The sequence below is a fragment of the Lathyrus oleraceus genome, chromosome 6 (genome assembly GCF_024323335.1).
Source record: "Lathyrus oleraceus cultivar Zhongwan6 chromosome 6, CAAS_Psat_ZW6_1.0, whole genome shotgun sequence".
NCBI classification, from domain to species: Eukaryota; Viridiplantae; Streptophyta; class Magnoliopsida; order Fabales; family Fabaceae; genus Lathyrus; species Lathyrus oleraceus.
Window position 1 is genome coordinate 245894942 of NC_066584.1, and position 14872 is coordinate 245909813.

General features: G+C 36.7%; 1 protein-coding gene and 1 non-coding gene across 2 annotated transcripts; one reads left to right on the plus strand and one right to left on the minus strand.

Annotated features, from left to right (window-relative positions):
- Positions 1-256: 256 nt before the first annotated feature.
- LOC127094976 (uncharacterized) lies at positions 257-664 on the minus strand. The gene has a single exon (XM_051033732.1). It carries the CDS (start codon positions 662-664, stop codon positions 257-259), a length of 408 nt encoding a protein of 135 aa, XP_050889689.1.
- A 1322-nt stretch (positions 665-1986) lies between these two features.
- On the plus strand, positions 1987-2068 carry TRNAS-AGA (transfer RNA serine (anticodon AGA)). The gene has a single exon. It is a non-coding gene; the product is annotated as a tRNA-Ser (tRNA).
- Positions 2069-14872: the final 12804 nt, after the last annotated feature.

The following is a 14872-nucleotide window of genomic DNA, read 5'->3' on the forward strand; positions in this document are numbered from 1 at the left end:
AAGCAGAGTCATCTTGCACTATGTTATCTTCCTCTGCACCACTCTTTTTCCTCCCCCTTCTAAACCAGCAATCTGAAGCAAAGTGACCATACTTCTCACAATTGAAGCATTGAATCTTTCTCTTGTCTTGAAAATTTTTCTTGTTCAAAAATTTGCTATATCCTTCTTCTCCTCCTTTATAGGATTCAAATCTTTCTTTAAACTTCTTCTTCTCTTTGTTATCTGGAGCAACTTCTCTCTGGTGTTTTCCTTTTCCTTACTTCCACCTTTTCTTCATGTCATCAAAATTTTCCTTTCTTGAATGAGCAATCAGGGTCTGTTCAGAATCTTCATCTGTCTCTCTTTGATTCAGTCTCAGTTCTCTGACTTTTAGAGATCCTTGCAGATCCTCCATCTTCATCGTTTCCAAATCTTTGGTTTCTTTCATTGTTACTACTACCATATCATATTGAGGAGTGAGACTTTGAAGTACTTTTTCAACCTTCATTTGCTGTATCAAAGTCTCTCCATAACTCTTCATCTGATTGGTTAAATCTTGAATCCTTGTGAAGAAATTTGATATCGATTCACCCTCTTTCATATGCAGCATCTCATACTGCTTTCTCAAAGACTGGAGGCGCACCTTCTTGACCTTGGCATCTCCACCATAGTATTTTTCCAGCATATCTCATGCTTCTTTCGAAGTTGCAGCATGAGCTATTTTATCAAACACCTCCGCTTCAACACATTAGTGAATGTAAAATAGGGTCTTCTGATATTTGTTCTTAGATTCCTTGTATGTTGCCTTCTAAGCATCTGTCATATTTTCTACTAGCGGTTGAATCCCCTCTGTTACATACCCAAACACATATTGAACATTGAGGATGACTCTTATCTGAATGCACTATTTTTCCCAGTTCTTGCCATTAAGAACTGGAAAATTTATAGGGAAGTTGTTGTCACCTATTCCAACCATAACTATAATCACTATTCAATCTGGATCATAACCGTTCTCGTGATACCATATATTGGTGTTATCACATCTTGCGTATGAGAAATTAATTGAGAGAAAGATAAAAAAGAGTATTGGAATGAAGGGAAGAAGAGAGAATAATGAATATTGAATGGGAGAAATTTAGTTATAAAGTGACTATTACAAAACTACACAAATAATTATTATATATATACAAATAGTAATTAACTAACTAACTAAGTTTGAATTAATGCACAAAATAAACTTAACCTGTTTTGTAGGACAGGGTTATGTGACAAATAAATAACATTGAGGTTGTCGCATAACAACGTGGAAAAGAATGAAACAAATGCATAGCTCAGATAGATAGGAAAGATTCTATATGACAGATTACAAAATCTCTTGCAATTATTTGGAGATTGCAAAATCTCATCCATGACAAATAGATATTGATCGGAGATATACATATTATTTAAGTGTTGTTATATGGCACAACAAATGCCACACACGAATTGCACGATACATGTTACTAGGAGTTAACTTATACTAATTTTTCAAAATATCGTACAAACCATGATACAATAAACATTTAGCCATGTGTGCGGGACTTTTTCAAATAATTATCATTTTCATAGATCAATGAAAAAGCAGAGACAAATAAAAGCGTTTGTGACTGATCTCATAAACAAAAAGACTTGTAAAACTATATCAATACTTGAGTTAAATCAAAGTGAAAAGAGATTCAAATGACATTTAAAAAATTCATTCGTACAATTGACACGAATAAACTTGTCATGCAGTTTAGTATTTTTCTATTTATAATTCTTAAATCACATATTTGACTTGAATTGCTTTGGTTCCACCAATGAGGATTAGTCTATATTATATGAATACATACTGTATAATTGATGCAGTTTCCTCCTATTCATAGAAGAGAGAAAAAAACTTAACAAACTAACCTTAATTAAATTGTGTTAACTTACTAAACTGAATCATATAGAAAGATTAAAACAATAGATTAGAATATCATATGAGTGGACGTGCCGGAGTGGTTATCGGGCATGACTAGAAATCATGTGGGCTTTGCCCGCGCAGGTTCGAATCCTGCCGTCCACGATTTTTCTATTCTTTATTTATTTCTTAGTAACCATGCTCCAGTGTTGCTGTAAACTCCTCGTATTGTTTCCTCGCTTTTATGGATTTAAACTGCTTATGCTAGAGAAGCACTGTTGAAAGCTACGCTCATCAATTCTCAACACTTATATAATTTTATTTATTATTTTATGAATTAATTAAATGTTTTTTTAATAATATAAGAATCAAATAATAATTTTAATTATAAAAATATTAATTTTTTATGTTTTATTTCTGTATTTAATATTTTAGTGTTTATTTATAATAAAAGACTTTAATGTTTATTGAAAAAATATTTAAAAAAAATTAACTATAATAAAAAAAATATGACACTATTACAAGGTAGTATAATCATTACTCATTTCACATATTTTGTAATCATATATGTATGAACTGTCATGTTTTATAATTATTCTGGGCCGACAAAAGGCGTAGGGAAAATATTCAATTAGGTGCAAGCTTAATCAAAATTATCCAACGTATAAAGTCAACACACTTAAGATTTAAGAAACACTTTTTGATCTCCATTTTTCACTATATGCATCTTGAACTATGAACTGACTTGGATGTTTGAGTGCTTACCTTGTAGGTCCATCCTACACCACCCTATCGGATATCAACATGATTAATCATAGAGTCATACATCGTCAATCAACACCAATTTTGGTTCCGCAATAGAACAGTAGCACCACCTATGGAATTCACTCCTAATTTCCACGAAATTACCCGGATATATCATCTTCGATCCAAAGTCAGATATCTACCGAAATCACTTAGAGATGGAGACAATCACCCCCTACATCACACCAAAGAGCTCAATTAAATCTTCTGATTCCGTCTCACCTCAATTATCGATCATCGATGAGATTCGTACCATGGCAACATTAAACATAAAGTTGTCACTGGAGCACCTCCTTCCTTCGAATAGAGGCATGACGTGTTGGAAATGTCGCATTAAAAACTATTATCACTTGTCAGCATCGATTTCCATGTAATCGAATTTGAGGCTAGTCCATCCAGATTCATGAAGTTAGATTCCCCCCCCCCCCCCCCCCCCCCTCTTCGAACACACCATCGATTGAACTTCAGAGAAGGTAAATACACGAAAATGTACTTCATGTATGCTACGGGCATACATCTACTATATTAACCTCGGGATAAGATGATGGAAAAAACATAACTTACACTCGGGCTTGTGTAAAGGAATAAACAACTTAATAGATCGCTCGTAAGTTCATATTGAGAACAGTCACCCGGAACAGTCGTAAGTTAAGACGTAAAGACATCAGTCGCCCAACAACCCTGTGACACCCCAATTTTAATAAATTATTTTATTTTAATTTAATATTTATTTGTTAATTTATTTTATTATTGTGGATGGGTGGATAAATGAATATGAGTGTGAGAGATGGTGATTGACCTTGTAGTAGAGTGTGGAGAGTAATTAGAGAAAGATAGGATAACTTAGAATTATTTTATTAATTGAAATAATGTTTTGATTCTATTATTTAAATAATAGTGCTTTGATTATTATATGAAATCATATGAGTAGTAGCATTTTTTGTGAATTTAATTATTTTGTTATTAGAGATAAAGTAATAAGAATAGAGTAATTAAATATAGGAAATAAAATAGGAAGGGCATTGTTGGGTTTTTGTGAGTAAGTGAGGATAGAAAGGTAAATCCAAAATTTAGGAGTTTTGTTATTATAAAAATAAAGTTAGAGAGTTAGAGTTTTTGATAATAAGTGAATTAGAAAAGTGAAAGAGCTAGGGAAAGAGAAGAGCAAGAGGAGAGCTAGCATAGAAGGAGAGGAGAACCGAGAATAAAACCAACCATTGTTGCTAGGAGAACAAGGTAAGGAGGGAGAATAGCTTTCAATAGGGATTATGCATGAGGGGTTAATATTTTCCACCATTGTCGAAGGTTTCAGTAGAGCTAGCATAAAAGGAGAGGAGAACCAAGAACAGAACAGACCATTACTGTTTTGAAGTTGTTAATATTATCCACCATTGTCGAATGTTTGGAGCTTTGGGGTTAATGTGTTTTCGAGAAAATTGAGAAATATATGCGTTAAATTTGTGTTTTAATCATTATATAACTGTAGTACGTCGAATTCTGAGATCAAAGCTTTTTACGGAAATGAAATCGGAGGTCTGGAAGGGCTTCTATGGTGGAAAATGCAGAAAAGTAAATTTTGTGTATTTATCCACGAATTCTGGGACTTAGTGACGAACTGACAGTGAGAAAAAACTCAGTTCTGGGTGACGTCCGTCAACCCTAATGACTTCCGCCATGCCTAATGAAAAATATCATAAATTGAGATCCATGACTTTGTTTGGGACACGGTTCAAAGTGTTGGAAACCTAACGCATAGTACTATCTCATGGTGATGCCTTAAGAGACTAAATATGCACTTAATAATGTGAATATACTATTTTAATTAAGGTGTCATGTCAGTGGTTGTGTTTCTAGCTGCTGAGTTGGATTTTATGTGTTGCGTTGTCATGCGATTCATGCTAACTGTTGTTGGACATGTTTTGGGTGACTTTAATTAATTAATTGAATGATTACATTGGATTGTTGAGTGTTAATAACTGATTTAGAAAAATTATTTAATTATTATAATTAAATCGATAATGTTATTTGGTGTTGTTATGTGATTAACGAAAGATGATGTTTTGTATGCAGAAATTTGGTTGTATATGGTGTATGAATATTTAATTTGTGTGATGCTTGTATGTGGACATGCATAATTGTTGTTGTGGTGGTGGTAGTTCGAAGGGAGAACTATGTTCAGTGGCGAAACTGAGGGGGGACGTGGGAAGGCCTCGGCCACCCCTCAACTTTTTATTTTTTTTAATTCATATATATTAAATTACTAAAACATCCTTATTTTAAATTAAAATTAATTTTTATTTTTTCTTTTTCATTCAAAGTTAGGTTAAAATACAGATAAGGTAAAAAGCTCTTACCTTTCCTTTCTTTCTCATATGGGTTTGCTACTGGCACCGGAATTGGAACAAATTAAAGTGATCGGCATCTAACAGGTAAAAAACTGTATTCATTCTTCTTTTATAAAAAGTAACAAATTAAAGTGATTGCTTGATTTGTGTTTTTGAGATTTTTAGGATTCTTCTTTCTTGATGTGTTAAAATAATCTATATGAGGTTTATTAAGCTAATTCATAACACTGTAATTTACAAATATAGTTATACACTGTAATAAGGTTTATTTAATCATTGTTGCTGCTAATTTCTAATAGTGAAGTTACCGGTATTTGAAAACGGATTAAAGTTGATTAATTTTTTTCTCTTTTAATTTTTTATGTTCTCTAAATTGATTTTTGGATCTGATATGATATTATAGGAAGAGCAAAGATGAATAATAGAAAAATTGATTCTTTTTTCAAAAGGAAAGCATGTGAAATTGAAAGAGAAGAGAGAGATGAAGAAATTATAATCCCGACATCCGAATCTGAAACAGTTCTTGAGAATCCAACAATTGAAGAGCATTATGGTTTTGAAAATTCTTTGGAACGCGATCCTGGAAAGCGTCCTCCGATTTGGCAATATCCACCAAATCAAGTGGATGCAATACGAAGAGCTTATCTAAAATGGGGTCCATATCAAATTCATTTAGAAAACTATCCTTTGTCCGAAAACGAGGATCATCCGAGAAGGTTTCAACATACTTGGTTTAGCATATTTCCATCATGGTTAGAATATTCACCATCTGAAGATGCCGCATATTGCTTACCATGTTACCTTTTTAGAAAAAAACCCAAGTGGACGTCCCAAATCACTTGTCTTTATTTCTATGGGTTTTAGAAATTGGAAGAAAGTTAGGAATGGAAAACATTGTTCCTTTCTTAAACACTTAGGGAAGGATCCCTGCTCACCACACAACAATGCAATGAAAGCTTGTCAAGACTTGTTGAATCAAGATGGTCATATTAGAAATGTTATTCAAGTGCAAAGTTCAAGTCAAAGAATGAATAATCGGTTACGACTCAAGACTTCAATTGACACTGTTCGTTGGTTAACACTACAAGCTTGTGCTTTTAGGGGTCACGACGAAAGTAGCAAATCAAGAAATCAAGGTAACTTTCTTGAGTTATTGAAACTTTTAGCATCCTACAATGATGAAGTTGCAAAAGTTGTGTTGGAAAATGCTCCACAAAATTGCAAGTATACTTCACATCAAATTCAAAAAGAGCTCTTGCAAATTCTTTCTAGTAGGGTGAAAAAGAGTATTCGTGAGGAAATTGGTGATTCCAAATTTTGTATCGTTGTTGATGAAGCTCGTGATGAGTCAAAAAAGGAACAAATGGCTCTTGTATTAAGATTTGTTGATAAAGTTGGTTTAATACAAGAGAGATTTTTTGATGTGGCACATGTTAAAGACACCACATCTTTAACTCTTAAGGAAGCAATATGTGATATACTTTCTCGACATAACCTTGATGTTTCTAACATTCTTGGCCAAGGGTATGATGGTGCTAGCAATATGAGAGGAGAATGGAATAGTTTACAAGCCCTCTTTATGAAGGATTATCCTTATGCATACTATGTTCATTGTTTTGCTCATCGATTTCAACTTGCATTAGTTACATCATCAAGAGAAGTCAAACCTGTTCATAAATTTTTTGAGAAGCTGAACTTTGTTGTGAATGTTGTTTGTTCTTCTACAAAGCATCATGATGAGTTACAAGCTGCCCAATTAGAAGAAATTGATTATTTGTTAGAGATTAATGAGATTGTAACTGGTAAAGGTGCAAATCAAGTTGGTACATTGAAACGAGTTGGCGATACTCGTTGGGGATCACATTACGATTCAATTTCTAGCTTGATAAACATGTATGAAGCAACTTGTTTAGTTTTATAAAAAATTGCAAAAGATAGAGGGAGTTATGCTACACGTGGGGATGCAGATAGTTGTTACAATTACTTGAAGGCATTTGATTTTATATTTATTTTACACTTGATGAAAGAAATCATGGGAATAACAGATATGCTTTGTCAAGCCTTACAAAAAAAAATCAAGATGTAGTTAATGCTATGAACTTGGTTCGTTCAACAAAACATCTTATTCAAGGTTTGAGAGAAAATGGTTGGGATATATTGTTTACTAAAGTGGTATCTTTTTGTGAAAAGCATGGTATTGAGATTCCTGATCTTAATGATGTTCATTCAACAACAAGATTTGGACGCTCCCGTCTTGAAGAGAATCAAGTCACAATTCAACATTACTTTAAAGTTGAAATCTTTTTCACTACTGTAGCGGGGTATTCGTTACCATTGGAGATATTGACTAAATCCAAGGTAAACCATACAAGTCGAGTCGCCACCGCACTTCTATTTATCCAAAGGAATGGTTAGAAAGCGAACAAAAACCTAAAAGTTTTATCGAATCAAAAACTAGTAAAAATGTCAGAGATCTGGGTAAGGGGGTTGGTTATGCAATGGGAAGGTGTTAGGCACCCAAAGCATCCTAGGTACTCCTAGGGAGCCCTTTTTCACATTTGTTGTAAGGTTGTTGTTTTTTTCTGTGAAAATTTATTTGTGCAAACATGTTTGAAGGGATGAGAAAAGAATATACAAATTTATTTACATTTTGTGTTTGAATGGATGAACCCATTGCCTACGTACCATCTTAAAAAAAGATTAGGATCAAAACCTCGTAGTTCAGGGTAAAAAAATTCAAAAAAAAGTTGGTGAATTGATTGGTCCAAAAACCTTAAGGTCTTTTGTTATCAAAGGGAGAAAACTCAACCTAAAACCACAAATCCACCATGTGAGGATAGCTTCAACATGCTAGTGAGGGGTTAACCCTATAATAAGCATGGAAGACTCATTGTCCATCACTAAGGATAAAGGTGAGTATTATATCTACCTCAAGGATAATTCAAACCTAATAGCTAATGGTTATAAAAAAAGGGTTTGATTAAGAAGGTGGCCATTGAAACCACAAAAAGTATTTGAATGGGTTATATTTACCAATTAAAAGCATTTACAAAAATATGGTTAAAGTGGATTAAAAGGTTCAATTCAGAATAAGTGTCATGAAAAATAAATTTTGAAAATCAAAAGCATAAGGCTTAGGTTTCTAATGTTGAAAACAAAAGTTATTGTTTGCACAAAAAGTTTTGGCTTGGGTTAGAATGGGGAAAAAAAAGAAGGGTTAAATTCCTAAACATACAAGAGATAAGGGAAAAGAAAATAAAACCACATTAGGAGTTCCCCTCTTGAGATCATATTGATGATCCAAGTAGCTCCCATCCTTTGGAATAAGCAGTCACAAACAAATATCTCAAGCCATTAAGCACAGGTAATCGGAATAAACCTCCAGGGGGTATCCCACAAATAAAGTGGAACACCAGACCATCTCTGCAAGAGTCATGTGAGCCCTCACAAAAAAAACTCAACAAACAGGTTAGAGAAAAAAATAGGGTAATCAAGGGTTGCCCCCAAATCAAAATGTAACCACATGAATCATGCCCTTAAAATTCACAAAAAAACTCACAAAAAGCAACCAAGGGTAGGAGGCCTAAACCTCCTGTCAAATACATGCATCAAAAGGGTATCAAATAATTTCAGGTTGAAAGTATAAAGTAGTGGAAATAGGGCATACCTGATTGGGGAGGATCGATTGAAATTGAGTTGCACCCGTGAGGTTTGCAGAGCAATCTGAGGGTTTATATGAGAGGGAATTGGTTCTTTGCCGATGAGTTCCCTTCAGCCCCTGGAGGTTGCTCTAAACTCTGTTAGCTCTTCTCTCACTTTCTTTTTCCTGCCAGGGTAATAAGAATGGCTTGTCCTTTTGTATCACTGAAACTCTGAATTTATAACCTGGTTTTTGTGGACCTGTGGGCTCAAATGAGAGAGGCCCAAGTCCAATTTTTTTTTGTTATATTTTTTTTTTCGTTTTTCTTTTTTTCTCGTTTTTTTTTTCGTTTTTTTTTTAGTAAACAAAAGTAAGAGAAACAGTGATGTATAATTCAAGCATGCTTGGTGATCTCAAACCAATCACAAGGAGTCCCACCCAAAGGCAAAGGGAACCAAGATGCTCATGATCCTTGAGGCTATGCAAATGCAATGTTAGGATGCCATGAGGGATCTTAGGGTCAAAATTGGGGTCTTACAGATGCCCCTATTTAAGGTCATTCTAGCCGGAGAAGTGAAGGTTAAAATCTTCGTCTCGACGAGGTAGAATGGGCTTAAATAATAACAAAGAGACAAATTTTGGTCCCTAAGAGACCTCATGATGCAGATGTATGTATGCAAATAGTACGAACTCTATGGGGATATGTGTCCACAAAGAAGAAAAGACATCCGGAGAAACTGACAATCCATATGAGAAATACACTCAATGGGACAGAGACTCTGGGGACTCTTATGGGGATAGGAGAGGGAATAAAATGCGTGAGCAGGTCACGACTCAACGCTTGGGGAACAGAATTTCAAAGGGAAAATATTCAATGGAAAGACCCGAGCTGACTCAAAGGTGCATGTATTGGGGAATATGCCAATACAGCAAAAACTATCCACAACGGATACTTCGGATAAAAATCCGGATGAAAACAATCCACTAAGGGACTTCGCTGGGGATGCCTAAAAGGACACTCCTGGGGAAGCAGCGGGACGAGGTATTACCGGTTACTGGGTAATAAGCTCAAGGAGACATGTGATCTGATCGCCGGTATGAAGGTGAGATACAACATACTCGGGAAGAATGAATATCTAAGACCGGTATAAGGGTGAGAGATATCAATCAATCAAATCATCTGAGGAAGACCTAAAAAGGTATATCTCAACTCAGGAAAATCTGACTCCACAGAGGACAAAAAGTCATAATAGGGAGCAGAGAGGAGGGAACACCAGGGATACCGGTTACTGGGCATATAATAGGTGACCAACTAAGGCGTGAATTGGGGAATATTCCCAAAACACTCATCATCCAAAAGAGGGCTAAAAGCAAACTCGATGATAGTATGGATATTCGACTCCGTAAAGGGGGTACGAATCTTACTCGACTGGGGAAGAACAAAAGCTTCGACCAAAAGAGTGCATGAGATATACTATCTATTACCGTCAGAACGTAGATAATATACTCGCATGGATGATTATCCACAACCGGTTACTGGGTTAATAAAGGATAAATCGACCGAAAAGAAAAGGCATCGGGATACCGAAACTAGGTATATAATGATGACCAATCAAGGCGTGAATTGGGGAATATTCCCAAAACACTCATCATCCAAAATGAGGGCAAAAAGCAAACTCGATTATGGGATGGACATTCGACTCCGAAAAGGGGGTATGAATCTTACTCAACTGGGGAAGAACAAAAGACTTCGACCAAAGAGTGCATGAGATATACTATCTATTACCGTCAGAACGTAGATAATATACTCGCATGGACGATTATCCACAACCGGTTACTGGGTTAATAAAGGATAAATCGACCGAAAAGAAAAGGCATCGGGATACCGAAACTAGGCATATAATGATGACCAATTCAGGGGAGGAACAATCGTTACTAACAACAACAAGATAGACGAGAGATGACCCGCTGGGGATAAATTGCGTAATTAGAGCAATTATCCAAGAGATATATCACCGGTTACTGGGTGGTATACTAAAAAATTAAGGAATGTCAATATTGAATTTTGTATAAAGATAACCAACAACGAGGGAATTACATCTACTGATATGAGGGTAGAGAACCACAAAAGAGAGTACCCGTCATCGGTTAGGATGAACAACAATCAAGGTTTAACTCTGCACGGGGACAAAATGGGGTTTACAACTACCGGTTACTGGGTAGTAGACCATAGAAATATGACTTACAACTACCGGTATGAGGGTAGAGAACCACAGACTCCGTCGGGATAATAATTACTAATTATTAAGCGATTATTCATTTACCACGGGGAAACAGGAAAAGAGTCTCAAGAGACCGATCTAGGATCAAACTAGATAGGCACACCAAATCAAGACTTGTCCCGGTGAGGATATAACTTAATGGGGAAAACCATCCCAGTATATGTGTTAGGAAGGAACAAAAACAATCAACATCCACGAGGATATGACCCGGTGGGGAATATGGAAGAAAGGATAGACGCTTTCTGCTTATGGAGCTGACTCTATATGGAGAGATCAGACACACACGTTTGCTTGGGGAAGTATATCACCAAATAGCAAGAGACAACAAACAACGATATATGGAAAAGAATGCAACATGAATACCTGAATGTTATAATTATGCATGAATATGTGTGGTTTATGTATGATGTATGCTGACAAACAGACATATCTAACACAACCAGGTCCAGGAATTAACCACCCGGTACTACATCTCAAGAGAGAAAGCCAAGTTCACCGGAGAGTATCCAATCTGCTGGGGATCAGAGATACCAGGAAGCAAAGAACTCTGAAAGGGATGAATCATCAATCATTCCAGCTGGGGACGAGAGTTATCACAGACAAGGTCCACCACACCAACAACTCTACTGGGGAATCTATCCGAGGAGATAAAGGATTTATCGGGATCAACCACCAAATACCGCTCTTGCCCAAAGAGATCCAAGCTGCTGAGGAAGAAAGATTGCTACTCTGCCGAAGGGAAGAGAGGTGACTCTCAACAAGCAATCCACTTGGTAGGATAAACCACAAAAGGTTCCGGAGGGAGGAGATACAGTCATGCCAGGAATATGGACAAAAATCTTACCCTGTTGGGGATCGTACCACCCTTGGGAGAGCACTGAGGATCTCCTAAGTATCCTTTCGTCATTGTGAATGTTCACTTTGTTTAAAAACAATTATAAAAAATTTGATTGTTTAAAACAATGATATTTTCTTAATCAAAACATGTAAAACATTTGTTGAATAGAAACAGATAAGAGCGCCAATAATTGGATAAAAGGCTCAAATTTATTTGATAGAATGGTAGTTTGCGAATGGCAAGACTCCATAGATCTTTACAAATTTGAAAACTCGTGATATATATTGGAAAAGGGCTACATTGAATATAATGACCATTTCTCCACCAATTCTGAATCCGATGTATTTGAAGCTTTGGCTGATAATGAGCAAGGATCTCTGACAGACGACAGTTGTAGAACAAAGTCTTGTCAGGATGCAGTTACTTGCCAAATCCCTAATTTTTGCCTAGATTTCCCCAGGATGAGGTACTCAATCTAGCAGGATACATATATCATTATTATATATTTTTTGTGTCTCTAACTTTTGCCTGGATCGCCCTTTCGGGTTTTCAATCCACCGAGACGCTCATTTTTGCCTAAGCCGCCCTTTCGGGTTTTCAACTTAGCGAGCTATTTATTTTTTATTTTTTTAGGCGAAGTATTTCTTGACTGCATTTGAATTCACAGGACGAGTGAAATCGTCCCCATCCATAGTTGTAAGTATCAAAGCACCGCCTGAAAAGGCTCTCTTAACAACATACGGACCCTCATAGTTCGGAGTCCACTTGCCCCTGGAATCGGACGCGAAAGACAAAACTTTCTTGAGCACAAGGTTACCTTCTCGGAACACACGAGGCTTGACCTTCTTATCAAAAGATTTCTTCATCCTCTGCTGATATAACTGACCGTGGCACATGGCAGTCAATCTCTTTTCTTCTATCAAATTCAACTGGTCATAACGACTCTGAACCCATTCAGCATCAGTCAAGTTGGCCTCCATCAAGACTCTCATTGATGGGATCTCCACCTCTACTGGGAGTACCGCCTCCAATCTTGACTTAGCGATCATATCGTCAACGTATACCTCAATCTCCTTATGCATCATGTCATGGAACAAGGTAGTCATAACTCGTTGATACGTGGCTCCGGCGTTCTTCAAACCGAAGGGCATCACTCGATAACAGAATGTTCCCCAAGGTGTGATGAATGTTGTCTTCTCCATATCCTCGGGTGCCATCTTAATCTGATTATATCCGGAAAATCTGTCCATAAACGAGAAGACATTGAATTTAGCTGTATTGTCTACCAACATATCAATGTGTGGTAGAGGGAAATCATCTTTCGGACTAGCTTTATTCAAGTCTCTATAGTCCACACACATTCGGACTTTTCCATCTTTCTTAGGCACGGGCACAATATTGGCCACCCATTGAGGATATGTAGAAGTCACCAGGAACCCCGCATCAATTTGCTTCTGAACTTCTTCTTTGATCTTCACTGCCATATCAGGATGTGTTCTTCTGAGCTTCTGCTTTACAGGCATGCACTCAGGCTTTAGAGGTAGGAAATGTTGCACAATATCAGTATCTAGACCAGGCATGTCTTCATATGACCAGGCAAAGACGTCAACATATTCTCGTAGTAACTTAATCAACCCCTTCTTAACAGATTCTTCCATAATTTCCCCAATCTTTACCTCTCGCACACAATCTTCAGACCCCAAGTTGACTGTTTCCAGATTCTCAAGATGCGGCTGAATGATCTTCTCTTCATGCTCAAGTAGCCGGGTGATCTCATCAGGAATCTCTTCAACATCATCTTCCTCTGCCTCAAATATAGGGAATTCAAAATTGGGAGATGGTGTTGGGTCATTATGTTCAATGGGTCTAGAAATCAACCTGCATAATGATTTTTGGATATGAAAAGCTTTAGAATTCAAACAAGGCAAATCATTATGCAGATGAAAAGATTGATTTTATTCTTATTTAGAGGTTTTATGTGATCACCAATTTCATGCAAAAGCGAAAAGGGAAAATAAATGGAAAAACAAACATTTAACATGAATTTATTGAATGAAAATATCATTGTGTTTATGCGCCAACAATGTCATCACTCCTCCTTTTGGCATGGGAGAAGGGTTTTTAAACAAAGTGATCATTACGTTGACTTATGGACAACTGTTGGAATATCCACAGCGACCCAATTGTTGCAGACCCCTCCAGGGATGATGAAATTTCCAAAATCCTTTGTATCTTCTTCTAAGATGGCAGCAGCCTCCTCATCTAGACCAGTGTGGATAAAACCTCCACTCTTGAAAATGTTGTCTTTAGTGTAGTACCGGTGAGTCAGCTTGTCTTCAAAATAAATGAAGGACACAGAGTTAGACCACAGGGCCAGGGACCGGAAACAAAACCTGCTTATACATATGATGCATGCAATGCTTGTGCATATGATTTGTTTTTTTTATTTCAAAGGAACTTTAGAGTTTTATTTGCAAATTCTGGAAATATTAAGCATTTTATCACATATGGAAATATCTCATCAAATAATATCAGGGAAAAGAAGTGCAGCGTTGTTAATCATATACAAGAGAAAAGGAAAATATTCGTCTTACGGATCCCTAGAAACAATCATCTAAAGCTCGGGACACAGGAAGATAAGATGCGCGAAGCCTCTTCACCTCCCTCTCGTAGGCTGCCTCCAAATCGGCCTTCTCTTTGGCGATTCGATCATACCTCCTCTTCCAGAACTTAGAAGACTGAGGAAGTAGAGAAGTCCATACATCATCAGGGTCATCAATAACCTGATGCTCAAGAAACTCAATCAACGCATCCTTCTCCTTAATCTGCTGAAGCAACTCTTCACGTTCACGGATCCAGGCACGTGAACGGTCTTCGTCTCTCAACTCCTCTACTCCTTAATTAGGGAGGGTTGAAGGCCCATCCATAATCATAGGTGTAGGTTTTGGATACTCGTAAGGCATGAGATACTCAGACGCCCTCTTCCTAACCCAAACAGTGTAAGGCTCCATAGCGATGCAATTCTTAGGACCCAACTCTTTCCTTCCTTTCCTATGAATC

Coding starts and splice junctions, on each gene's coding strand:
- LOC127094976 (XM_051033732.1), bottom strand. CDS start 664: ATGCTGGAAAAATACTATGGTGGAGATGCCAAGGTCAAGAAGGTGCGC.